At 44.1% G+C, this 26242-nt stretch overlaps 1 protein-coding gene across 1 annotated transcript in view; it reads right to left on the bottom strand.

Moving 5' to 3' along the window:
* The window catches only part of KIT (KIT proto-oncogene, receptor tyrosine kinase), a 55407-nt gene extending 29956 nt beyond the window's left edge, over positions 1 to 25451 (bottom strand). The window contains exons 1-4 of the mRNA XM_054295318.1: positions 25370 to 25451; positions 6789 to 7028; positions 2944 to 3222; positions 372 to 508 (exon numbers count right to left, since the gene is read on the bottom strand). Coding sequence (XP_054151293.1) covers positions 372 to 508; positions 2944 to 3222; positions 6789 to 7028; positions 25370 to 25451 — 738 coding nt within the window. The remainder of the gene's footprint in view (positions 1 to 371; positions 509 to 2943; positions 3223 to 6788; positions 7029 to 25369) is intronic.
* Positions 25452 to 26242: the final 791 nt, after the last annotated feature.

Raw genomic sequence — 26242 nt, 5'->3', positions numbered from 1 at the left:
ACAACTAGAATATGTAATTTGCAGTCCATGTGTTGATATTTGCAGCTCCCATTGATTGCAATGTGATGTGTAGGCACTCCACGCTTCCGTATTTAGGAAGCCCAACAGAGGTCACCTGAACTTCACATTGAAATGCCTAACTTTAATTTCTTTTTGGGAAGAGAAACCCATGCAGATGCTTTTCCTCCCAGCCATCCTCAAGGGCACAGGAGTTGCTACCCTCTCACCAGTCTGTGGGATACCGAATCTTTGTAAATGCAACAAATCCAAATCAACACAGCATCAGGTACCCAAGACAAGCATGTGAATGCCTACAGAGAGTCTGTGTACTGAGCTCAGGCACACATGATACATGAGTTAAAGGAACTTACCCCATTTTTGAGAGGAATCCAACTAGATTTTACACTGCTATCCACATCCGTGATTATACATGTAACTTCAAATTCTTCCCCTTCTTTGAGAAGCTCATAGCTTTTTGATAAGGTGATGACAGGAAGAGTTTTGTGAACTGGAAAACAATTTAGAAGTTTATTACTTTTCATTAGTCTCAGCTTTTCCAGGGGGGATAAAAATCAACAGTCATTAATTAACTTTCCAATAAAATCAAGGCCCTGAGATGTATTCAAAATTTTTAACATATTACACAGTTGTTCCTTTACAACAAGCAAATTTCTGCTTCAACTTTGCTTCAAATTACACTTAAAAGTTAGATAATACTTGTTAGAGCATAGCAACTCACATGAAGAAACCTGAATGATGTTGAACCATGAATGAGATGATTAATTTTGTGACAATGATTAAAAAGTAGCACTCTGGAACTGAAAACACAGTGAGGATCAGTTACTGAAGAACAGCAGCCCAGCATTAACTACAGATTTTAATTACAAAACATTACAGAAAGTACTGTCTAACAGGTCCCTGATGGAGAGCCTAAGAAGGACAGGTACAGCTCAAGGAATTCTGCACATTTTTGCCTGAAAGCACCACAACCTCTGCTTACAGGGGTGGCTCCCAGTCACCCAAGAAGCAGGTGGTGACATGCAGATGTGGGGTAGCTGTACCCTGCTCTGTTTCAGGAAGTCTTTTGTCAACAGTCAGGTGAATCTAAGGACTATGTGTGTCCTGTTTCTGCAAAGCTCTTCAACTCTTCCTGTGTTCCTTTCATGGCTTGTTTTTCTATTTTCTTTATCCTTTCTTAAAATCTTTCTCTTTTATTATACTCCAGTTAACTTTGCTCTAGGGCTTTTACACAGGAAGACAGACTGTGAATGTATCAGACTGTAGCATGTATTAAACAAGGTCTTCCAGACTCTCTTTCTGCCTCAGACATAACTTTTGTAGTTACCTTAGGTAAACTGTACAAAACTTAGGAAAACCCCACGCATCTCAGCCATTTGTACTTTAACAATAATGTTTTCCTCATGTTGCTGTAAGAAGCTACAGAAGAGAACAAAGAAACATGTTTGCCCTCTTTAGATATAAAGGCTCGCACAAAAACCCCCCTCAGCACTTGGCAGTACCCAAGTGACAGAAGGATGCCAGTGCAGAAGGCATTCTGTGTTCTCATCTGCCAGAAACATCTCTGGACATCCAAAAAAAAGCCCTAAGTCTATAAAGCCCCTCATTGTTTTGAGAAGGGCTGTACATAAACAGTCCCTGTGCTATCATAGCTGCTGTGTGTCTGAGTAGTCCTGCAGAGCTCCCTGTTTCCCGGATGCATCTTCAGTCTTTCAGTACCAGAAGCTCACATCTGAGGGTCTGAGTGCCGTGGTTATAACTACAAAAACATTACCCATCAAAGCATCTCCAATGCATTTAAAAGTTGAGCCAAGGAGAAAGTGGGAGTTTTACTTGGTGAACTCAGTAAGGACCAAACTCTACAGCACAGTAACTACAACACTGAGACAGACAATGCTGAATTTCCAAATCAACAGAAAAAAAGGACTTAAACTTGCCGCTGCAAACTCCATGCTTGAGATGGCCCTCACTCCTCAAACTCTTGCCCCACCTCCAAACAGAATGGGCAGGTCACACAGGCCCTGCCATGGAGCAAACACCACAGCGGCCTGCTGGCCCGAGCCGTGCTCCCCCTCTTTCGGCAGCAGCCTCAGCTGCAGCAGCAGTGGCTTCATTCCAAGTGTCCAGAGCTACACGGAGAACAAACTCATTTACTGGCCCCTGAGGAAATGCCAAATGCCTGGCTGGCTGAACTGCTCCCTCCCCTTCCCTCCTGGGTATCCCCCCAGCCCAGCAATGACCCACAGGGTAAGTGTGGGCTCCAAACTGCCCAGACAACACCGGCCTGTGAAGTCTGGTGGACAGACATCAGGCTTGTCCTGCTTCCCAAACCTACCTAAGCACCCAACCCTAGGGCACAGGCTGTGGGAAGGTCAAGTGTAGGGTACCACCAACAGGTTTGCCAAGCATAGTGCTGCATGTAGCAGCTCAGCCACAATGCATTCCCCATCATCATCTGTGTACACGGCTGCTGTTGTGACCATCTTCACTCAATATCACGAAGACAAAGACCTTCTCCTTCCATAAGCTCTGCCTATCTACCAAATCCCTCTTCTTCAATGCCATCAATCAGTTCCTGCTACTGTCACTTGTGGGCAACAGACACAGTAGTCACACACTGAAATAATTTTGCCTGTGCAAACCTGTACAAACCTCAGGGTGCTGGTTTGCCCTCAGAATTTAACAGCATAATCCAAGTTTCTTATAATGATTAAAAATGCCTGGAAATCACCAGGAACAGAAAACAAAGCTCATCATGGCTAAACCTTCCAGGCACAGCTGTCACGAGATCAATCTGTGCCCTGACACAATTTGCCCAAAGCAAGTTTTCTGAGCTTTGCTTTGGACAGCAGTGGGGCTTCACAGCCCTTATCTACACCTCCTGGGAATCAGGTTCACTACAAGAAGGCAAAAATCCTGTGTTACCTGGTCTCACATTCAAAAAAATCATCTCTGATATCTTCTCAACTCCATTGTGCTTGGCCAAGCACTGGTAGCAGCCCTTGAACGACCTCTGCACATTCTTTATAACGATGCCTTTCTGGGGATTGGGAATGAACATCATATTTTTGGGGAGACGTTTGCCATCACACCTTTTCAGTGTGAAATTTGTAACATTTGGATCTGTTAGTGGACACACTAGCAGGATGTCACTGTCTTCTTTACCATAGACCAGAGAATCAACAAGGAAGAGCACATTTGGATCTGTGAAGAAACACAAAGATCTGTCAGACAAGCTGGCATGGGAACTTCTGATTACCTTAACTCTACAATTGGGCACTTGTCAAAGAAAGTTTTACTTTCAGCCAGTAAAACTGAGTATTGCCTAATTCATGTTTACCAAGAGACATAAAATTTTCTCCTAAAAGAGCAGCATGCAAGAGCAGCATACTGCAAGACGTGCAGTAGCATTCCATACCAGATACACTAAAGAATCATGTGAACTAAAAATAATCTTACTGCTTTTTTATTTGGAGATGAAGGGCATTCTTTGCCTTGTTTAGGTCCAAAATATCCCCACAACAGTAAACAGATTTTCACAGACCACTAGAAGTAATTTGCTTTTAGCTAGTGGCAGGGCTGTAAGGTTTTATGCCCACAGGAGGATTTGGAAGAAATTTATGAGCAAATGGAAGTTGAAAAGCACCTAAATTATGGTTTTCACTTCTGTAAAATACATAATCTAAATCAACACACATTGCTACCAGAGGAAGCAGCAAACAACTTCTCTCTTTCTCTCCGCTCCCTGAAAGCAGAGATTATTTTTAGCCTCCTTAGAAGAAAAACTGGGCATACAAACAGCACATCTGATTGAAAAATAATCATGCAATCTTTCACAAGGTAATTTTCCTATAGCATTTCATCTCAGCCAACCACAACACACAAACATATAGTACTTTAAACACTTCTACAACCAAAGTTGAAGCCCATGATATGTCATGACCTTGAAATGCTAAGAAGCTGGCAAACACACAAATAAAGGAACATGTGATGACAAACACTCTGTAAAAGTTTATTTGAGATTCCATCTGCCCTCTCTACAGAGTAGAATGAATTTGAAAACCAAAAACAGAGAGAAAAGTTTTCTTTCTTTTTTGCAAACATACTTACAACTTGAATGATTATAGATCAACAAACCATGGCTTACCAAAGAAGACTGAGAGAATTCGTTTAAGATGATGGAAAATGTGCATTTGGTTTAAGACAAGAAGTACCAGACTGAAAATGAAGCCTGGGAGGTTTATGGAAGCAATTCACTACATCAGGTGTTATTCATCATCAAACAGAGAAGTTACTAGCTGGTTTCTAGCCTAGCATGAGGGTGTAGCTTTAGCTGAATTTGATATTACCACCCAAGAAGCTCCCAAAAACTACAGGTTTTGAAGCATCAGTCTACAATTAGAGGATGGAGACTACTAAGAAATTAAAAAAAACCAAAATAATTTCTGAGCAGAACCAAAATGTGACATTTGCACACAGAGATCTTAAAAGAAATGCTATGACTAGCTGTCACTTCTGAGCAGCAAGAAGATGGATTAAAAGTGCTCATCTAAATGTCCCTGCTAACAGACATAATTGCTAACAGACTGATTGCTTTCTACTCAGTCCCCCTTTCTCCAATATGGACAGAACCAAGATATCTTCATTAGGCAGAAAGTATGGCTCCCAGCAACTACCAAAAAATGAAAGACATTTTTGAAAACAGCAGGAGCAAAGACCTGTTTCACTAACAACTGAAATTGCAGCCAAGGTCTTCACTGGAGCAAGCAGAATTGCTGAGGTGCTCCCCTTGCATCTTCAATCCCCATCTGGAAGGGAACAGCAGAGTGAAAAGACATGAAAGGACTTCCTACAGAGTATCCAGACAAACAAGGCTGCTCATGCTCATGGTCTTCCTTTCATGGCCTTCTACCCCATGGACATCTTGGGTTGTACTTGCCTTCTGGGCATACTGCAGAACACAGTTTCCAACACATGACAGCGCTTATCAGTGCTTCCATCTGAAAAAACTTGAGATCAAAACCAAGAAATTTTTCTCTCTTGTGCAGGAGTTTGAACTAGGCTTGCTTGGATCAGGAAAAAATATGCTTTTTAGATACAACAAAGGTACTTTCTGCCAAAAGAGAAAGGAGAGCAGGTCCACATCCACAGTCTGTCAACACTGTGTCAGTCTTGGTCACAGAAACAGAAGAAATTTGGATTTAGTATGTTCAGAAGAACATAAGATATCAGCAGATGCCACCATTTTAGGTGTCACTATGTAGGATCGAGGTTCTTGGTCTTGTTCTCTCTTCACTCCACTTTTACAAGCAGAAAAGTACAATGAGGTGTTTGTGGCAACCCCACAAGCAGCAGAGCATATGGCAGTATCTTTCAGGTGAGGTAAGTCATTAAACCATGCCTGATGCAAAATGATGGTCAACCTCACAAACATACTTATTTTACTGCAAGGAACTTGTCAAAGTTAGGGTTGCACATTTTGCACACAAATGAGAAAAAAGATAATAACGTGTTGCATGAGGGCCAACAATTTCACTGATGCTTTGGTCAGCATGCTCAGGAGAGCTGCCTGCAATCCTGAGGTGAAGGAGTCATGAAGGAGTCACTCATGCAACGGAAGGCAAAAACATCTTTATGATCATAGCTGTCTGAGATAATTACCATAACCTTCAGGAAAAAAATCAGGGTAGGTAAAGTGAAGATTGTTTACCACATGTCAGATTTCCTTTAGTCACAGTCTCAGAGAAAAACAGAAAGTTAAGAAAACTTATCCATGGTAGCTGCATGGCTATTTGGAGAACTCAGGAGCAGTTAAAGGAGCACTCTAAATTGTGTGGCTGCTATGCCAGACATCTTCTGTCATGAAAATAACCTTTGCTGGGCTGTACTTTCCTGTGCTGGTATCTCCCTGTCTTGGAGATAACCTTGCAGTAATTCTCAAAGGACTAGCAGGGTTCAGAGGGGGCCCTTTGAGACAACCCCTGCTGATCAAGGAATGCTGTCTTCAAGAATGATGCCGTAGGACTCTTTTCCATCAACAGGTTAGGAAGACCACCAGAGCTATGTGAAGGAGAAGCAAAATAATCATTTTTCTGGGAAAGTGCCAGGCATGGTAAACTGTGAGCTCGGGGGCAGCTGATGTAGACATATATCAGCAGAGAAGAAATCTGAAGAAAACACTGCACAAAGAAGAGCAATAAAGGATTGAGAAATGTGTCAGAGCAGGAGCACTTTTTTCCCTGTCTGAGACATTTCTGATCAGTCACAAAGTACATCAGAGGCTGAATGCAGAGGAATCATCAGTGTCTGCTGGCTTAGGCCTGGGAGCACAGTCTCAAAAGAACAAATCCTTTAGGCTGACTGCCTCAGTAAATTAAAAGCCTGGGACCAAATTTTACATGACTCCATACTGATGGATGGCATAGAATTAAAAAGACATTTTTATGTATTTCTTGCTTCTTCATGATAAAACTGACTCATGCAACAGAATCAGGTTGCTTATCTAGAAAGGGAGCTTGGATAAACTTTACCACAAATGGGGATGTAAAGAGGAACTCATCCAGAACTTTGTGCTGCTGACAAAGGCCATTGCAAGCAAAGCAGAGAATGAGGTTTCTTCCTACTGGACAGGGAGGAAGATTTATTCTACTAAATTGTGTTCTCCCACTGTACTTCAAATTCAGTCCATCCTCCAAGATTTATTGTGGAAGGGGGGCAGGGGGGGAAGGGGAGGGGTGGGAAGCAAAAATAATGCCTTCATTGATATTTACCTTTAACAAAAACATAGTAAGAGGAGACAATACTCCCTTTGCTTCTACATGTGTATGTGCCTATGTCTCTGACTGTTGCATTTTTGGTGTACCACTCCTTCTCGTTAGAACTCCTTGCTTTTGCTGATGGGTCCGAGCTCTGGAAATTCCAAGTCACAGGTCCCTCCTCGTTGCACGTCAGCCTTAATTCCTCCCCTTTATTCACTACCCGTAAAGACTCCATATCTGACAGTGCACCACCTGGAAAAAAAAAAAGCACAAAATAGAATGTCTGTCAATACAACACTCTCTTTTTTTTCTGCAGCAAAATTATTATTTATAGCTGTATATGTGAAACTAATATTCTAATATTTTTGGGATTTATTTCTTAAAAATATTAAGCCGAAGTGTGCAATTCTACAGACACCTTTTGGCTAGTAAGGCCTTTGGCACACAGAGAAAATAACCAGTGCAGGTGGAAACTGGCCTCTAAAAAACCTTTGGAAACTAAAGTTTCAGATGCACCACTTTCTGCAATGTTTTGGCTTTTGAATGGGAACAGACCCAAGCTATTTAAAAATTAAATTCAAGAACATATGAGTCTGATCCTACGTGGCAGCACTTTTAATCATTCTTTGTCATTTACTCAGTATGTTGCCAAGAACTAAAGTTTCCTTGCTCAACAGTTATCTTTTTATAACTGCTCTCTCATATATTCAGATGCTCCACTCATACTCTTGAATTAGAAGTGTCCAGTTTAATGAAGGCATCAGAACGTTTTCCATACTTGCTTGTTTCTTTACCTGAAGTGCCAATTCAACATTTCTTACATAAAAAACCCCATGCAAATTATTCTTCAAGATTCTATCCCAATGCTACCAAATTAGTTTCACTGAGGCACCAATCTCCCAGTCACCAAAGCTGCTCTAATTGACTATTTAGCTTCTTTTTCACTGAACACGCCCTAACACAATGTTGTAAACGTTCTCACAAAATAAACCTCTGTAAAATTAGCAGCCCCAGTTCACTGTTCCCAACCACTCCCCAACTGTCTACACAGAGAAAGAAGCACATTTAGGCTTCCTTAGCTCTACTGTTGGGGCAAGCCAATCAGGGGGTTGCTGAGATAGCATACCCATGATTTGAAAGTCTTAGTGAGCCTACAAAAATGGAGTTCTTAGTCAAAAATCCAGATAAATTCTCACTGTTTTGGACCTACTTGAATATCAGAAGAACATAGGCAAGTATTGAGGTGATCTTGCAGTAACAATCCCTTCCCCTTTTGGAGCAGCTCTTCATTGCTATGAGTAATCCTTAGCTTACAATAACTGTGCTGTTTGCTCATGCCACACAGTTGTACAAGACTGCACAACATCCGTGTGTAGTAGCAGAGTCATGCCAGTGAAAATGCTACTTGCACACAAAAACACACTCTGCAGCTCCATTCAGAGGCTGAATTTCCCTACCCACACAGATAACAACAGACGTTCAGGAAAAACAATCGGATAATTACTTGGGATGAGGTTATACACTCCAGACTTAATTCACTCATCTCACAGCTTTAGTTGTTCTTAAGGTATATGCTGGATTAAAACCAGGTCAGGTAACTGCTCCTCTTCCTGACAAATCCACCACAGAGTAGGAAGCAAAGGATGGCCAGACCACCTGCAGAGACTAATTACTTTGTTTGTTTCCAGTCTGAAAGGAGCCCTCCTTGGAATTAGAATTTATCAGTGTTAAACTCTACTGGCACTCATTCTTCCAGTGTCACCAAGCAATTTTCCACATGAGGTCTACTAATCCTGCATATATGCTTCCATGACTGAATGCATAAACAACCATCCTAGAATAAAAAGGCAGAAAAATCAACTTTTAATTTCAGATCTGCTACCTCAAATTGCAGGTGTATGTCTGAGCTGTGGTACAGTAGCTCAAACAAGAAGAGCGAAAGTCCAAGATCTCAAAAGAATAAGTCCCAGCCAGCAGTGGAATGGTAAACAGGAAAGCTGGAAAAATCCTTTACTCTGGGCAAAGAGATGCCTAACAACAGGGTTAAGGCAAGAAGACCTCTGATTTTCAAACTCCTAAGTTCAGAGCGAGGAACTTCTGGCATGTGAGAAGACAGAGGGCAAAGACCTCTGAGAAGGGCTCCTGAACAACCATACAGGCCCTTCATGGGCACCTCTTTGAAAACTACTCTGTTCGGTGCCCACAGACCACAGGGCAGTTCAAGTGACAAGTCACATGAGCTGCATAAAACAGCAGAAGTGTGGTGTGGTGTAGCTGTCCCAGCACTAGCTTAACAGACCAGTCAGGGAGCACTGAGAAAGCAGAAGATATGGACAACCTTCAGGGTCATCACTCCTTGCCTGCAGCCAGCAAGGTCTCAGCTGGGGCCCTGCCAGGGAGGTGCTGGCCTGGGATGGGCCCCAGTGCCGAGTCTCGAGGAGCACAGTCCTGGGCAGGTCACACAGGCCCTGCCATGGAGCAAACACCAGCGTGTGTGTGCCCTCACCCCAGCACAGGGCAGCCTCTCTCACCAGCCCACGGGGACGTGCTGCTGGGCCTGGCCTCAGCTCCCAGCCCTGGCAGGCACAGGCAGCAGGATGAGCACAGCGGCCTGCTGGCCCGAGCCGTGCTCCCCCTCTTTCGGCAGCAGCCTCAGCTGCAGCAGCAGTGGCTTCATTCCAAGTGTCCAGAGCTACACGGAGAACAAACTCATTTACTGGCCCCTGAGGAAATGCCAAATGCCTGGCTGGCTGAACTGCTCCCTCCCCTTCCCTCCTGGGTATCCCCCCAGCCCAGCAATGACCCACAGGGTAAGTGTGGGCTCCAAACTGCCCAGACAACACCGGCCTGTGAAGTCTGGTGGACAGACATCAGGCTTGTCCTGCTTCCCAAACCTACTTAAGCACCCAACCCTAAGGCACAGGCTGTGGGAAGGTCAAGTGTAGGGTATCACCAACAGGTTTGCAGAGGAAAAAAGGACCCAGCAGAGGTAGCAGTATAAATATTAATGTCATAATTGATCTGCGACCTGAGGATGGATTTGTTAAACCACGCACATCACTGTGTTGTGTGTAAATGCTAACAGGTTCTGCAGTAACAAACCCTTTCCCTCATGAAGGCAGGCTCAATAGTCCTACAAATACTCATGGCCATGTCCCTCTGATGCACAGCACAGCTTTGCACAACTGGACTAGACATGTAAAAGCCATGTCCGAGTCAGGGGGACATTTCTAAAAACCCAACTCCACTTGCAGCAAAAACACACTCTGCAGCTCCATTCAGAGGCTGAATTTCCCTACCCACACAGATAACAACAGACGTTCAGGAAAAACAATCGGATAATTACTTGGGATGAGGTTATACACTCCAGACTTAATTCACTCATCTCACAGCTTTAGTCGCTGTTAAGGTATATGCTGGATTAAGACCAGGTCAGGTAACTGCTCCTCTTCCTGACAAATCCACCACAGAGTAGGAAGCAAAGGATGGCCAGACCACCTGCAGAGACTAATTACTTTTTGGTCTGGGTTTTGGAGGAAGCCCTTGTTCTCTCTCCATCTCCCTCCAATGAAGATTTATGAATGCTAAATCCAATAGGCAAGTGCACCAGTGCCTGTTTTTCCAGCACCACCAGAAATTTTCCACGAATTCTACTAATCCCCTATATAAACTCACATGACTGAACAGGTAAAAAAGTATCCCACAAAAAAGAATTGCCAAAAAGATTAGAAAAACATCATTCCATATTCTTATGGAACATTTATGACTCTTGTTACTCTTTCCCCTAGCCCTCATCCTATGCATTCTGGTTAGGAGTTCAAGTCTTTGCAACACTTACTAGCAGGACTTTCTAGCAAGTTATAGGTAAGTTTTTAAACATAGTAAACAACACAGTAGAGCCTGACCTGTCCAGAGGCACAAGAAATATGTTATGTAGCAGAGCTGGAGAAAAAAAAATGAGGGAACTAGCACAATATGGTGAAGTATCACTCATATTTCAAGATTATTTTGCTATGGTTCCTTTTGTGCAGTCTGTGAATTCTCAGCAAAACTTAGAAATTCAATGATACCTTGTGCAAAGGATTCCCAGAGTGAAAAGGGTTTTTTCTCTTGCCTTCTGAAAATAATGTCTCTTCAAAAAAACTATGCCAGTGTAGGGACAGCCGGTTGTAAACAGAATGACTATTAGATTTGCTTCGTATTATGCACCAAAATATCATCTGTCTTTAAAAAGAGAATTTAAATGGCGTTTAGGAAGATGATAATGACTTTGTGTCTTCTTTTTGAAGGAATAATTAAGTGACAGAAATCTGAGAGTTTAACTAACAACTTGTAATCCGGTGCACTAATCCCCACAGCATGTGTCCATCTGCTCTCTGCTCATCTTTTCTCAGACCCATGTCTGCAACTGCTCCATTTGTATGGCACCCGAGTGATGGGGCTCTTTCCAGGCCCCCTGTCGCTCTTGGGGACTCCAGCAACATCAACCATGTAATCACAGCCATGGCACTAAGACCCATAATTCAGGAATCAGTCCTGTTGGCAGTATAATGCTAGAGGTAGTAGGGATCTCCAAGTGCCAAACCCCATGGGATACAGTGTCTGCTGTCTCCTCCCAGAGCCCTGTGTTCATGATCCCACGTGGGATCCTGGCTTTACCAGTCACTAGCAGGACTGTAAACTTTCTGGGCAATGGTATGCAGGAAGTTTTCCAGGTGTGGGTATGCCTCCTTACTTTGTTACCTGCCCCACACCTAGGCATGCCCCCACCTTCTCTCCATCTCTTCACACCTTTGAAAAGGAGGTGGAGTACTACATCACTATTCAGCTGAGTGTCCCCATCCCAGTGAGGCCCACCTGACCACAGGAACAACTCAGGACAAGAAGACAGAAAACCTGTCTTCTGCCCACATGGGTCCTGTGGTCTCAAGTGGTGCAGATGATCCCACTGTTGATCACAGACCGTGGATCCCACTGTGACACATTCAACATTCCCCACATGCTGCATAGCCAGAGTACCACACTGGCATTCTGGATGACCCTCTAGAGTTGTCCTCAAGGGCAACCAGAGGATATAGTTACTATATGCTAACTAAAATACATTAATAATGGCAAATAAGTCACAGTTCAAAAAAAAACTAAAATAAACTAATAAGCTCAGAGTTGGACAACCCAAGTTCCATTTTGGATGTACTAAATTTGAGTCCTACAACTGAAGAGCTTCACTTCCACAACCCTAACTTCTCTTTGTAATACAAAAAACTTGGGTTAAAAACTACAATGCTGGAAACAATCACTTGAGAACAAGGCTGTGTAACTGAAAAAAAGGAATGTATAAATATATTAAAATGAAGGGAGAGGGAGGAAAGAGGAGGAGTACAGCAGTTGTGAATTCTGCATGCAGAAGGAACATCTGGAAAACCAAGCTGGAGGAATTAGAAAATCAAACAGCTCTAGATAATACTGATAGGAAATGCAGGTCAAATTGCAGGGATATGATTAAGGACAGCAGAATGTTCCTGTAACAATTAAGGGATGTGCAAACAACAAAAGCTCTGGCTAAGGAGTGAACCATCCTGGGAAAAAACTACAGTTTATGTTGGAGCTTTTCACCCTCAGCACAACACTCATGTAGCATGGAAGAGCACATCAGGTGCAAGTCCACATCAAGCTCACAAGAAACTGGAAACCATCTCCAGCTGCCAAGCAAACAAAGGATGTGGGATTGCCATGGACTAAGACAAAGAGTCAAATACTGTGGATTTTATTCCCAGCTCTGCCACACATTTCCTGCACAACCTTAGGCCAACAGGTTAGTCCCTCTGTGGCCACTTCCTCTTTCAACTCTTATCTAAACATTAAAAGGAACAAGAAGTTTGTGGCAGCTCTATAGCACAACAGATTGCTTCCAAAGAAAAATAAAGCAAAAAATCCTGTGTCTTATCCCACGTCCTTCCATTTTCAAGTTGTGTGGAACATCTCCCTGGGCAGAGGCACAGTGCAGCTTCCCAGTGCAGTCACAACCTGCTCACACCCAGTACCAGCCTCTCTGCCCAGCCCATGGCACTGACAGTGCCCTGCCAACAGGTTCATTGTTGCCCAGCAAGGGCAAATCCCTCACCCTGCCTCCCCAAGGGCTGGGACACACTGAAAGGGCATGGCAGGCTCTTCTGAGCTTCTGCCTTTTCCCCCTGCAGTTGTCCATAACCTTCACAGTCATCATCATTTGAGCTGTACAAACACTGCACAACGAAAACAGTGACCTGACCGTGACCTGATCCTGACCATGATTTCTAAAGCAGTTAACGTTTTTCTATCACAAATGCACAGAGGAGCTAAACTTCAAGAGACAAAATGTCCACAACTTTTGTGTAAGATTGTGAGGATTGGATACTATTGGAGAGGCTATTTTTTTTCAGTGCCTCTACATTCTGGGCACTGGCTTCATTTCAAGGGCTATCACACAGACCTCACTCACCGTGGTTTTTCATCTACAACAACATAAGAGAGCAGAAACAAGAGATATGCTTTATCAGTTAAAGTAGTGGCACTGCTGTAGATGCAATGGTCCAGGGATATCAGCAACACATGGCTTGCAGGGAAGTAATATCCTCTTTCAGCATACCCAGCACTGCTGGATAAAATGAACGTGTTTTCAGACACACAAATCCCCTGTAGGTCTGAAAGAAGAGCAGAAGCAAAACCAACACAAGTGCAGAGGTCCTAGCCAGAAGCCTGCTCAATCCTCTGTAGAGTATTTACACACAGGTCTAATTGAGGAAAATCACCTTTCCAACTCTGTTCCGTATTTGTTAAAGCCACTATGACAGTTGACATATGCTGTGATGGACATGAATATAAGATCCTTTCAATTACATTTTCTTTGCCTTGCCATTTCATGCCCCAAGGAAAAATATAAAGTGTCAAACTTTCATGTTAATTGCACTGAAACAACTTGAATTTACTCTGATGTATAAAATCTCCCAGATTTTTCAAAGGAGAGATGGTATCATATGCTTACTTGTTTTGTTCCATTTCACTAAACAGACACTCTCCCTTATGCTAGATGAAAAGTTTAGCAATGGCAAATGTCAGTTTTAAATTATTTGATCTGAAAGCTACATCAGATCCTGTTCCAGCCAGGCTCTGGGGATAAAGGTGGCTAGCAAAAGAAACCATCCATACCAACACCCACACTAGAATCCTCCTCAAAGACATAGACCAAAAAATACCCAACACATGACTGATTGTCCCTGCAAGTGTTACAGACTCTCAGCATATCTGAACAACACAAATCCTTGCTGACTGTCTCCTCTGCCCCAACTGCTTTTCAGAGACTGAAAAATTATCTGTCACTGGACACATACTTAAGTCTAGGCTGATTAGGCTTCCCTGCAGAACTAAGCAGTTTGTTCCTAACCCATCTCCAGGGTCGGTGCTATCTGCTGACCAACAGACTCTTCAATGTCATGTTTTCCAAGCAGAAACAAAGAGCTCACGAGCTTGTGCCCACTCTGAAGTTTGGGATTCTTGGAAGCTATATATTACTGAGCAGTAGACCAGTGTAGGGGATTAATGAGGGCTTTGACTTTTACCCAGCTGCATGAGGGCAACCCCTGTCTTCCCAGCCATCCCTGCTTGCCCCCTCACCCCCAAAGGGAAGGGGGCAGAGGAAGGGCACTGTGGAGAGCGGGAGGCGGGAGCTCACCAGCACAGCACTCAAAGGCACAGCCAAGCTGACTCCATCTGCAAACGGCATCAAGGAGAAATGAACATCTCCCACACAAAGGGCAAGTGTGGAACCAGCCAGCTGATTCCCACCCATGGCAAACCCAAGAGAGGAAGTGGCAGGAGGTCAGAACAAAGGTTGTCTTTATCATCTGTGGAGGCATGAGCATGAGGAACTACAGAGGCTGTGAGGCACCCCCCTTTGCAGTGAGGCCCCATGGTAGCCTTTCAGCTCCATAGTCTGGGCTTGCACCTACATGGACCTGCCCCACAACACACCTCATGTCCTGGCATGAGAGCAGAACAAGTAAGAGACACTTGGTGCTTAGCACTTGCAGAGAAAAGAGCTCAGGAGACTGTGGGGACAGCTACACCTGGAGAGAGGTTATGCACTCCCCAGAACAAGATGTGGTGAATCAGGAAGAGCCAGTATCAGAGACAGGCAGCAAGAAGCCAAACCCAGCCAGCTTTACAGACCCTGTACACCGCAGTCTCTGGGAGAAACATTCACAGAATCTTCAGGCAGGCTAAACATGAGCACCTGGGACAACCCCTGGCTTGTGGGTGGAAGCCAGCAGGTCCTCCTGCAGGGGGTCTTGTCACACCAATTAGTGATGCAGCTAACAGCACTTTGCTTCAGAAGCAGGCTTAGTAGAGCAGATCCCTCACATGACCTCCACAACCATGTGAGAGCTGCCCTACACATGCAAGCACAGCATTCGCTCAAGGCCAGGGGCTGGGGGAAGCCACTGGACCTTCCAGAGACAGACACATCTTCCTCCTCCCTGCTGGCTTTACTTCCCTTGCTGGGGTGAGGAAAATGCAGCCATGCAAACAGGCTATTGTTCCTGCCTGCTGAGCAGCTTGCCCTTTCTGACAGGCATCCCTCACTCTGCAAATAGAGCCATTTGTCAAAGGCAGACATGTAGCTGAATATAATTCTAGTTTAGCACACATACTAAATGGCTACAGCAGGATCAAACACCATGTTTCTTTCTAAGGCTGAGTACAGTACCTCCCTGAATCCTCCTTTTTTGAGAAGACATGGCTTTGGGACTTTTCCTATTGTTTTGAGATTTGTTTTTTGAAGGAGTACCACGTGCACTACATTAGCCCAGTCACTTATCTTGAAGCACTGTGTGTGACAACCTACTCTAGGTGATTAATTCATTTCATTATATTACATTGGCGCACTGTGGTCTCTTATACCTAAACTTCCCACCACGGAAGGAATCTACAGGCAATGTATTAATGAATAAATCCAAATCCAATGCATGTCTGACCTGCCAGTTTTGGTGGGTTTTTTTTAAACTAGAATGGTCTGTGCTTACAACAACTATCTGATAATTCTTATTCAGAGAGAAACACAGAGTACAGCTAAATATGTATGTATGTACACACACAAGTAGACTTGCAAAAAAAAAAGAGCAATTGCATGCCACAGTGATTGTCAGCATTGAGATTTATACATTTAGACTGATTCTTACTCCTACTGAATTATTGCCTTATTTCCTCTAATTTCCAAAATTACTTATTAACCAGCTGTCCCCATGGTTAGTTTTGTCAACTGTTAGACACATAAATAAACAAATTATGAAGTAAGTATGGAGAATGATTAGAAGGAATGAAAAAGCACACTAATGCATAGTGTATTCATATTCAGCTGTCATGCGCCCCATCTATTCCTTTAATGGCTCTTTCTTCTCACTTCTCTTTGCTGACATTTACATTAAAAGGTGCAGTGTCTTTCAACTTCCATATTGAATGAATGTTCCTTGTAATGAGCAACATAGGCTTGAAAGCATGTTTTCTGAAATGCAGTGAAAAGGTAATTTTAATGAAGGGAAATGAGAAAACTGGAGAACAGTAAATCGCTTTGCAATCTGAATTAATGCCTATTTGGAAAAGCCTCAACTGAGGAAGGAGATGTAAGACTTGTGGCAATGCGAATTCTAATTATTTCAAGTCTTGGCAGTAATTTTATCAAATAGTAGCAATTTCATTAAAAGGTGCACTGGTAATCATCTACATAAGGCCTCCAGAGGGGAAAATATACCAATAATTGCATAATTATGTTATCACTGCTCTTATGATGGACCACATTAAATACCACAAAGAGGAACGCTGCTTTTTACTTTCTCTAGATATTTAGTTCAGTACATTTTCCTAGAAGATTACAGCAATAAACAAGACTTTCAGATTAACATGTTCACCAAATTTTGCAGAAAAGACACAGCTATCTTTCATGTCCATAATACTTTGTATTCACTTTTCCTTCATTGAAAGAACTGACAGATTAATGAGAAAAATTCTGGGTGTAGTAATAAGATAGAGTATTTATATAGTTGTGTTACCAAAATACAAGTCATTACATAATGTCATACAGGCACATGGTACAGGATCCAGGATTTAAGAGGCAGGTTTTAGGATGTTTCCACATTTGTCTGTATAAATTAAGTGTACCTATTCAGAGATTTTTGATAAGCCTGCAAGAACTTAGATTTCCCTTGTCTAAATCACACTTAAACTTTTCTATTAAGATGTTGGTAAAAAATTATTGTGAAAGTATTGTTTTACAGACAATACTGAATCTAACAAGTCATTTTTTAGTGAGGTACCCAGTACATTAGATATGTATCTTTGCATATGGCTTCTCAAACTGTGACTGGGACAGTTTCTGGGGGAGTCATTGGCATAATTCTCTGAACACCCTCAGGTGAAAAATTTCACCTCAGACAATCAACCAACACCCAGGAACATCTGTCACTGATGTTGTCTTAGATAGAAGTGCTTTAAATATCAAGACTTGGATATATTTCTGACAATTCAGCTTCATTTCCTCAGTCTTTTGGCGATGAGATAAATAACTCTCTGTTATCACAGAAGTCCAACTTGTAGTTTTTGCTTTTAAATCGTACTTTATTCTCTAGTTTACTTATAAGCCTTATCAGAAATTGCACATACATGACATATATACAGGTAACTGCTTACTGAAAAGCAGTCCTCCTTCCTGCTCTAGGAAAGATACACAGAGGACTACTTAATGTGAGTGCAGCCCAAGCGCCTGCTTAAACAGAGAATCCCATTCCATCATCTCTTCTGAATAGATCTAGATTATAGGAGGAGACCAGAAATACAGCACTTGCTTCTGCTCCTTCCATGTGACCTCTTTTATTGTGCTGCATACCTCAAATCCTAGGTATGATAACATTAATACTCCTGCAAAGTCAGCAATTTTACGTATAATACCTGGAAGTCAGACATGCTATGGAATAGGAAACTTTAACAGCTTGTGTTAAAATGAACACTAATGGGAGGAAGCTTTTATTTTGTGGAAGGTAACATAATTGCTTTTCAAAATATAAAAGTTATGCTCACCCAGGCATAGAAAGCACTTCCATAGTATAGACAATAGCAAACAAGCAACAAAAGTGAAGAAGAGAATCAGCCAGCCACTGCACAGCAAAAAAATGAATGCTTCAGGATCAGGTCCTAGCAGAGAATTGTATATAAGGCATAAAAATAGAACCATTTCAGGTAAAAATATCCCATATTAAGCTGCATATTTAATTTAATATGACATGAAAAAGTAAAACCATGACATTTTTATAATGTATATTTTCCTCTTCAAATGTAAAAATACTCAACAGTGATTTTGAAAATACAACAATGTAAATTTAAACTTACAGCTCCTCTAATCATTATAAAAGTAAAAGCAAAAATTTATTCAAGCTGTAAATTTGCTGTCAACATTTTAAAGATATTATAACTACTGGATTCATCAAAGTCAGCCCCTGAGCACCTTCAGGCAGGTTGTGCTGCAGCAATAAACCAGCCTTTGACATGTGGAGTTTCCTAGTTTCTCTGCACCATCCTAGCAGGTGCAGAGAAAATATTTTCTTTATTTCAGTTCATTCAGTACAACTCAATTAAGCATCAAGTCCATTCAAATAGGAGCTACTGATCTGGAGATGGAAAAAAAAAAACATGAATGTTTCCTTCCATTGCTATTCTAAGAATAAGGAGAGAATGACATGGACTAGTTCTAAAATTTTTGTAGCATAGTGATTAGAAGCTATCAGTTTTGACTACAGACAGGCCTTTCAGGCATTAATTCTTTTTTTCAAAACATTTCTCAATGAGTTGTTTCTTCTGAATTGGCTGGCTTCTATGTGGTGCAATTTTTTTATCTAACAGAAGAACATTTCAGAATTCTTGTTTCCATCATTGTAATCGATGCAAATCATCAGCAAAAATCAATTATCTAATACAAGAAATGTCAACATTTTCTATTTTCATACTAAAACATACACATGAAGAATCAGGATCAGTGCATATATAACAAGCTACATAATTGCTTAAATACAGACACAGTGATTAATCAAAGTAAGTATAACATTAACTGCAAAGGCTATATTTAATTAAAACTCTATCTCAATGGTAATAAAGGAGGTTAAACCTTTCTTTGCAAAATGATTAAGTACAAATGCAGAACAGTTAAAATGAGGCTTACTGTTGGCTGATTTAAATCACGATTAAAATCAGATTTACAATGCTTTGAATCAAATTGAAGCACATAGTACAGGGGGAGGTGACCATTTTATTGAACCTGGAAACACTGCATTTCTCATCTGCAGTCAGATGTCAGTTTTAAGATCGTATCTGGAAGAAATGCAAACAAGTCTGAGAGGGCTGAGAAGAGCAGGAGGAGAAGGAGTTACAAAAGACACTCCAAAAGAAAATGTCTGAAAAGGTTTATCATAGAAAAGAGAAGCCGAAGGGTTTATATCATCGATGTGTAAAATATTAGGATGGTGATGAGTAGTTCACATATCCAAAAGACCATGAGAATAAAAGGATGGAATTAGGCAACCAGCAAGGGAGATTAGGTATCAGAAGCTTTTGACCTTTAATACCTATTTACTAGAAAAAACAGGTGGTAAGAGTCTGCAGCACAAATCTGCCTTAGAGCGGGTTAGAACAAAAGTCTGTGTGGGGAGATCTGCTCCATCTGACTACAGGGAAGAGCTGGGGACAGAGCAGATCTCTGCAGGTCTCCTCCAGCCTTACTCAGAGTTCTATGGGGAGCTTCCAAAGACTTGCTGTGTCTATGAAAAACCCAGCTGTAGGAAGAAGATGAATGCATGAGAAAGTCAGATTTCATGCAGCAAAGAATGAAGTTTCCAGTCCTGAGGCCTGCAGACAAAACCTTCAACATGTGACATCCAGCACAGCCATTAACTCCTGAACAAAAAACAGATTAAGTAAGAGAGCCAAGAGCAAGTTTTAAATCTCATGATACCTGTCAGCAGGAATCTGGTTAGTTCTGAATGGCCTAGGTATGTGAACACCCAAAACATTTCTATTACACAGCTCACTGGGATTTTCCACCCCTTCAAAGAATGCAGGCTCTCAATGACAGGTTATAATCAACCAAGCTTAATTTCTTTTTCCTGTGTGGCTTTTGCACAATGCCTTTCTGTAAAACAAATCCACCCCAGCCTTCTCTTCTCCAGACTGGACAGCCCCAGCTCTCTCAGCCTGTCTTCACAGGAGACTTGCTGCAGCCCTCTGGTCCCTCACGAGGAGCACGGTCACCCTGCAGGAGCAGGGGACAACTACTCAGGACTGACAGGAAAAGACAGGAGATGTAGGACTAACCTGGCATTTGCCATGCTTCCAAAGAACCTGTAAGAGATGCATCTCTCTGATTTTCACATTTGCCTGCCACAGTGTTCATCTCTTCTTAACTTAAATCAGCCCATGCATCCTCTTTATCACTTAGATTTACAACTGCCAGTGCCTAGTTGACCGGAGAATTCTTCTCCATATCAGATATTCGATTGTGTTACGTGATTACAGATTCAACTGCCAAGATGACATTTAAAATTATAGACATTGAATGCAGTCAGCTCCCCCAGTGACAAAAAACCCTGTAGCTCTTAATGGTACCCAGTGATGCTTCATTTTAGTTCAATTTCCAGAAATGATCCCCATGGAGCAGCCCAGAAGATGCATAGCATGGTAGCAACATTAGAAATTTTTTCTGTTATTTACATGTCTCTTTTCTGGTAAAGTCAAGAGCCTGACATGCTGTAAAAAAATCTTTTGCAACGTGAAAAATATCATTAAAAATCCATTAAATCTGAAAACCGGTGTTTTCAGAATAAATCAATATAATCCCCAAGAGGAAATCCACTGAGAAAATAACATTTACTGAGCTTTCTAATTGGTATCCCCTAGAAAACAGGAGTCACGTTCTCCCCTCAAACACAGATGTTTACACTCTCCTTATGCTTTTATCACTAACGGCAGCAATCTTGGCCAGTGGACAAACAATACACTTCAGTTGTCATTAGGCTTGGCAGCCAGCCAAGGAGACTGCTCACACACGTAAAATTACGTTCATTTATGACTGTTTGCAGGATTCATTGTCAAACAGGGTCCTACTGGAAAAAAAAAACCTTCTAGTTTCCTAAAAGTCACTGAAAAAGACAACCACAGTACTATAGAATACAGTAATATAGAAAGATATTAGTAATTTTAAAATTCCTTTTATGCCAAGTTCTCATAATTTCTGTGTGCATTCTCTTCAGATTGTTTTAAATAAATGACCAAAAGATATAACACACTTAGGCGCCACAGCGTCAGCTCTTCTCTCCAGCCCAAAGTTACAATGAACACCTTAAGCTCTGTTACAGCTGAGAAGCCTCAACTAGGGAAGCTGAGTTTCCAAGGGACAGAAACATCTGCAATTTGTTTCTTGAGCATGGGAACAGTCAGAAAGACATTCGGAAATTTTAGAAAGGTAAAGTTATGTACTTCAAGTGAGAGGGTACTTACAGTGAATGCAATGCATTAGGATATCAGACCTCATTTCCTCTAGCTATTCTCTGAACAGCTGAAAGAGACTTAAGGAAATGAGTCAAAATCCTGGAAGATGTTTGTACTAGATGAAAAAGAAAACAACATCTGTAAAATCATGTGTCACATCCATAGAGCAAGACAATGTGTAACACTCGATCTCTGCAATGGCATTCATCTTCATGGAGAGAGAAAAAAAAAAGGTGAAAAGTGGCTTAACCTTGAGCAATTACCGCCTCTCTTCTACAAGACTGATATGAGATTGTATCAGTCATTGCGTATTGTAGATAAACATATATGTTGTTGAAACTCTTGGATGCTGCATGGTTCTTGTTTTATCCAGAATTTGTTGTTCCTTACCTTCAGATTCCATCAGACTGTTTAGTGTTCAGACTAGAAAGCAGCTTTCCTTCAAACTACAAATGCCTGGTATTTGGCATTTAGTTTGGCAACTCTAGATAGTCCTTAAAAATCTAATAGCTTGTAGTAACAACAAATTATTTTTCAGACAGAAACCTAAATACTACAGAGATACCATTAGTCTCTCAGAACAGACCAGAGAGCAAAAAGGACAAGCTTCACTAGGAGAACCTCCTACTGACTGGAATATGACCCAAATGTTTCTCCCAAGACCTGTCCTAGCTCATGTTTACATGTGCTAAAGACATATCCCTTCCAATTCCACCTGTATCCTGGGGCAGCACGTCCCTTCTGGAGGTGACTCAGGATCCTTTGCTGAATTCAGGCACCTGCAAAGAAGTGTTACTGTTTGGACAATCACTGGGAGAGCTGGAAAACCCACAGAGAGCCAATACAACCCAACAGTATTACAGCTGCAGTCATCTGTTGACAAGAGGCTCTCTCTGGCAAAATAAGCACATGGAAATGCCTTCAGTCCCTATGAATGGTATTTAAACAGGATGTAAATGGGAGTCTCACTTCTTGCCAAATTTGTCACATTCTTTATTACAAAGCCCGAACAAAAATCACTCACGCACTTGCAGGGAAAAGGTTCCCAGTGGCAGTGCAGGGAAAAAGAGTTGAATATTGAGCAATCTTTGACATTTCCATTCTGCTCCTGGCAGTGCCCTTAGGCTACATTTCTGCACAGGAGACTCTGCACTGCCACAGGGGAGAGAGGAAAAGGAGGAGAGAGCAGAGATGGAAATGAGAGTAGGGAGGGCAGGATACTCAGATGGCTTGAGGGGGGTCAAGGCAGTGACTGAATGACAGCAATCAGAATCCTGATCAAATTCAATCTTCCTTCTTCAAGCTTCCTCCCTCGTGGCTAATAGGTAGCAGGGAGCATCATGAAAACAGACATTCTTCCCTCTGGGCACAGGGAGAGTCTCCTATTACTCTGCAGCTGATTGGGGGGGAAAAAAAAGGTTGCATTGATGGATGGATGCTGAAGGGAACCATGTCCAGTCTTTCATGACCACAAGACAAAAACACAAGGGACTCTGGCAGAGTACTGGATGATGGAGGACAAAGCAAGCCTTGAGGGAGGACAGGAGAAGAAAAGAGAAAAGATCATTCCAGAATATTGCATCAAAATGAGGACGAGGCAAGTCCCAAATGGAAGGAAGTATGGAAGCATGTTAGTTTGCAAGTAAAACAAAAAGTAGGAAAGGACTATGGACAGAAAAGATGAATGGTTTACCCTTTGAGAAGCTACATTGAGCTGTTTTCTACATCCTCCTTCCCAGCTTGGAGCCAAAGGAAAACAGTCTTGACCAACAGCCAAAAAAAGATACTTATTATAAACGTGTACGCTGATAAACAGGATAGGTCTCAACAGAGAGATCATCCCAGCCAAGTGTCTACACTGAGACAAAACCAAAAGTAGCACAGGGCCAAACTAGCTCTGGAGCAATCCAGAACAGCGCACCAGCTCTGTCCTGTCTGTCACTTCTGAGGTTCCTATGCTGTGGCCAGGACTCGGACCATCACACTTACACCTCGCCCAGCACCACAAAACCAGCCCAGAATACTCCTACACCTGTGTGATACACAGACGATGCACATGCATATCCAAGGACAGCTGTCTTTTGCAGTAGCAAGTTATTTCTTACAAAATGGTGCGGTTTTGCTCACACAAGTTTTTGTCTGATGTGTCCCTCAAGTCTCCCACAAGTAAGTGTACAAACCCAGAATGAGAAGAACAATCATGAGGAAGGTTCTCATTGATTCTCCTTGGTTCTCCAGTACTCTGGAAATTGCACCTCTGTCTTCCAGGACACGCTGTCAGTGGGACCTGTTTCCCAAGCTTTCCTTAAGGACAGCCTAACTATATGATGAAGGGTAGCCTTAAAGTGCAGGCAAGAAATTAATGAAGTAAAGAAAGCTGGCAGGTATTAATCATTTCAACATTTTTAAAATTTCTTTCTAGGTAGGAATAACTCATGGGTAGGAGACTTTTCCATTCCTGTGGCCACAGCATTTTGCAGCCTTATGTGAGTACTTCTAAATAGGAAAGCCCAAATTGCCAGACACCACGCTTACTCAGATTACCAATAAACAAAAGGCAGCAAACACTAAAAGTTACCTAAACAAAACCATTAAGGCATCCTAAAGTGTTTTACAACGAAGAAGTGTAAATTGTCGCTGCTGCTGGTTTCTGGTGTTTTGGCGGTATGCCCTGGGCAGCGGCTGGCGGAACCCTCCCCGCCTGCGTCACACAGGGTGCTCTACGAGGCTCCTCTCTGGTGGTGGCAGCAGACGTTAAACATCTATCGCTGTGCATCGCTTCCCTGGATCCTAACCTCGTTCTTAGATAAGCAGCGAAAGAACCTTTCACGTTATCGCTTTTCAGACTTTACTGCCCAGGGCCAAATTCCTCCCCAGGTCTAGCAGCCGCCTCCTTCCAGCACCATCGCTGGACACAGCTAAACGCCTCCTAAGCCCACAGACCACGAAAGGAGATGCAGGGCGGCTCTGAGAGCCGTGTGCGAAGTTGCCCAGCTCTGCAGCCACATACAGTATTTAAACCATTAGACCTGTGCTCCAGGGCTGAGAGGTCAACAAATAAACTCCCTTTTTAGAAACGAGTGGAAGGGAACCAACAACACATCAAAGTTTTAGCACCAGCTGATCCCCCGAAGGCCTGAGAGGTTCCTATCGCCCTCCTTTTCACCGCGAAGGTCCGTCAGTGCCGCAAGAGACAAGCCCCGATGCCCTGTCCCGCCGGGGCTGCACCGGCGGGCGCAGAGGGCACCGAGCCCGCCTGCTCCCCCGGGAGCTGCCCAGCCCTGGACACAGCCCACCTGCACCCCGGGAGCTGCACAGCCTGGACACAGCCCACCTGCTCCCCCGGGAGCTGCACCCCGCTGGACACAGCCCACCTGCTCCCCCGGGAGCTGCCCAGCCCTGGACACAGCCCACCTGCACCCCGGGAGCTGCACAGCCTGGACACAGCCCACCTGCTCCCCCGGGAGCTGCACCCCGCTGGACACAGCCCACCTGCTCCCCCGGGAGCTGCACCCCGCTGGATACAGCCCACCTGCTCCGCCGGGAGCTGCACCCCGCTGGACACAGCCCACCTGCTCCCCCGGGAGCTGCACCCCGTTGGACACAGCCCACCTGCTCCGCCGGGAGCTGCACCTCGCTGCACAGCGGTGGACACCTGACGCCGGCTGCTCGTCCCTGCCCATTGTTCAACGAGCACTTAACCGCGGGGACATTTTGTACTGATCCCCGGACAGTTTATTGTCAAAACAGCCCGGCCGGGGAGGTGGAGGGGGGTGGAGGGGTTCCCCGCCGGCTCCTCTCCCAGCCCCGGATAGCCGCGCACGGCAAACAAAGGACTTTCTTTCCCCGGCGGGGCGTCCCACCAGGGCAGCGCGGGGCGATGCCGGGCACAGCGCGGGCTGCCGCCCGACCCCCGCCGCGGCGCTGCCCCGTGGAAGGGGCCGCCAGCGCCGAAGTTTTCCCCGCCGCCGCCGCCCATGCTGATCCCGGCCCCGCGGGGCTCCGCGCCCGCCCGCGCCCGGGGCTCCCACCTGCGGGGAAGAGGCTCAGCAGTAGCAGTAGCAGTAGCAGCAGCAGCAGCAGCGCGGTGTGCGCCGGCTCCCGGGCGAGCATCGCGCCCTCCATCCCGGCGCGGCTGCCGCTCGCAGCGCCCGGCGCGGAGATGCCCGAGCCCCGCGGGAGGGAGCGGAGTAGAGGCGGCCCCGCCCCGCCCCGGCCCCCGCCCCGCCGCCGCGGCGGGGATGGGCGCAGGTGAGCGAGGCGCCCCCGCCCCCGGGAGGGGCAGCGCGCCGGGAGCCCCCGCGGGCTCACCCTGAAGCCCCTCAACAGAATGGTTTAGGAAAAAAGAACAGAGCGCCGTGGCTGAACGTGCGCACGGTGCTGTCGTGGGGGAGAGCTCGCCCTCCTCACGGGCAGCATTCTGCCGTGCCGAGCACCCCAGGGATCGGGGCCACGTATGCCCAAGTGGAGCGTGGACCGGAGAAAGGGCGGAGGAGCGGCCGGGCTGGGCACGGGAGCTGGAAACGGGGAGAGCATCCCTTAAAGGGCAGGTACAAAAGCGTATTTGCCTAGCTTTGAAATCCTCACTGATCGCTCCTGGAGGTGTCACAGCAGGTTCTGGAGGCACCAAAGGTATCGCCTCCGCCCTGCCTCGCACTGCTGGGATCGACTCAGCCCGCTGTGGGCCACCACCTATTAAGGGCCAGAGCACCTAGAGTGAGACTTAAAAGTGTGTGCTGCGGCACAAAGCGAAGACTTGAAAGAAGTGGCTGGTTTGGTATGGAAAAGAGAAAACTGACAGGGAGCTTAACAGTGGAAAGGGTCCTTAAGAAAAGGATTGTGAGCGATTGTTTTTCATGTTCCTCAAGGGCAAGATAAAAAGTTATCCTCTTAGTTCTCAGAAA

Source organism: Melozone crissalis, unplaced genomic scaffold (assembly GCF_028551555.1).
Source record: "Melozone crissalis strain CALT ecotype California unplaced genomic scaffold, PUWL_Pcris_2 ptg000006l_1, whole genome shotgun sequence".
Classification (NCBI taxonomy): Eukaryota; Metazoa; Chordata; class Aves; order Passeriformes; family Passerellidae; genus Melozone; species Melozone crissalis.
Note: the sequence above shows the minus strand (reverse complement) of the source record. Positions and strands in the feature narration are given on the sequence as shown.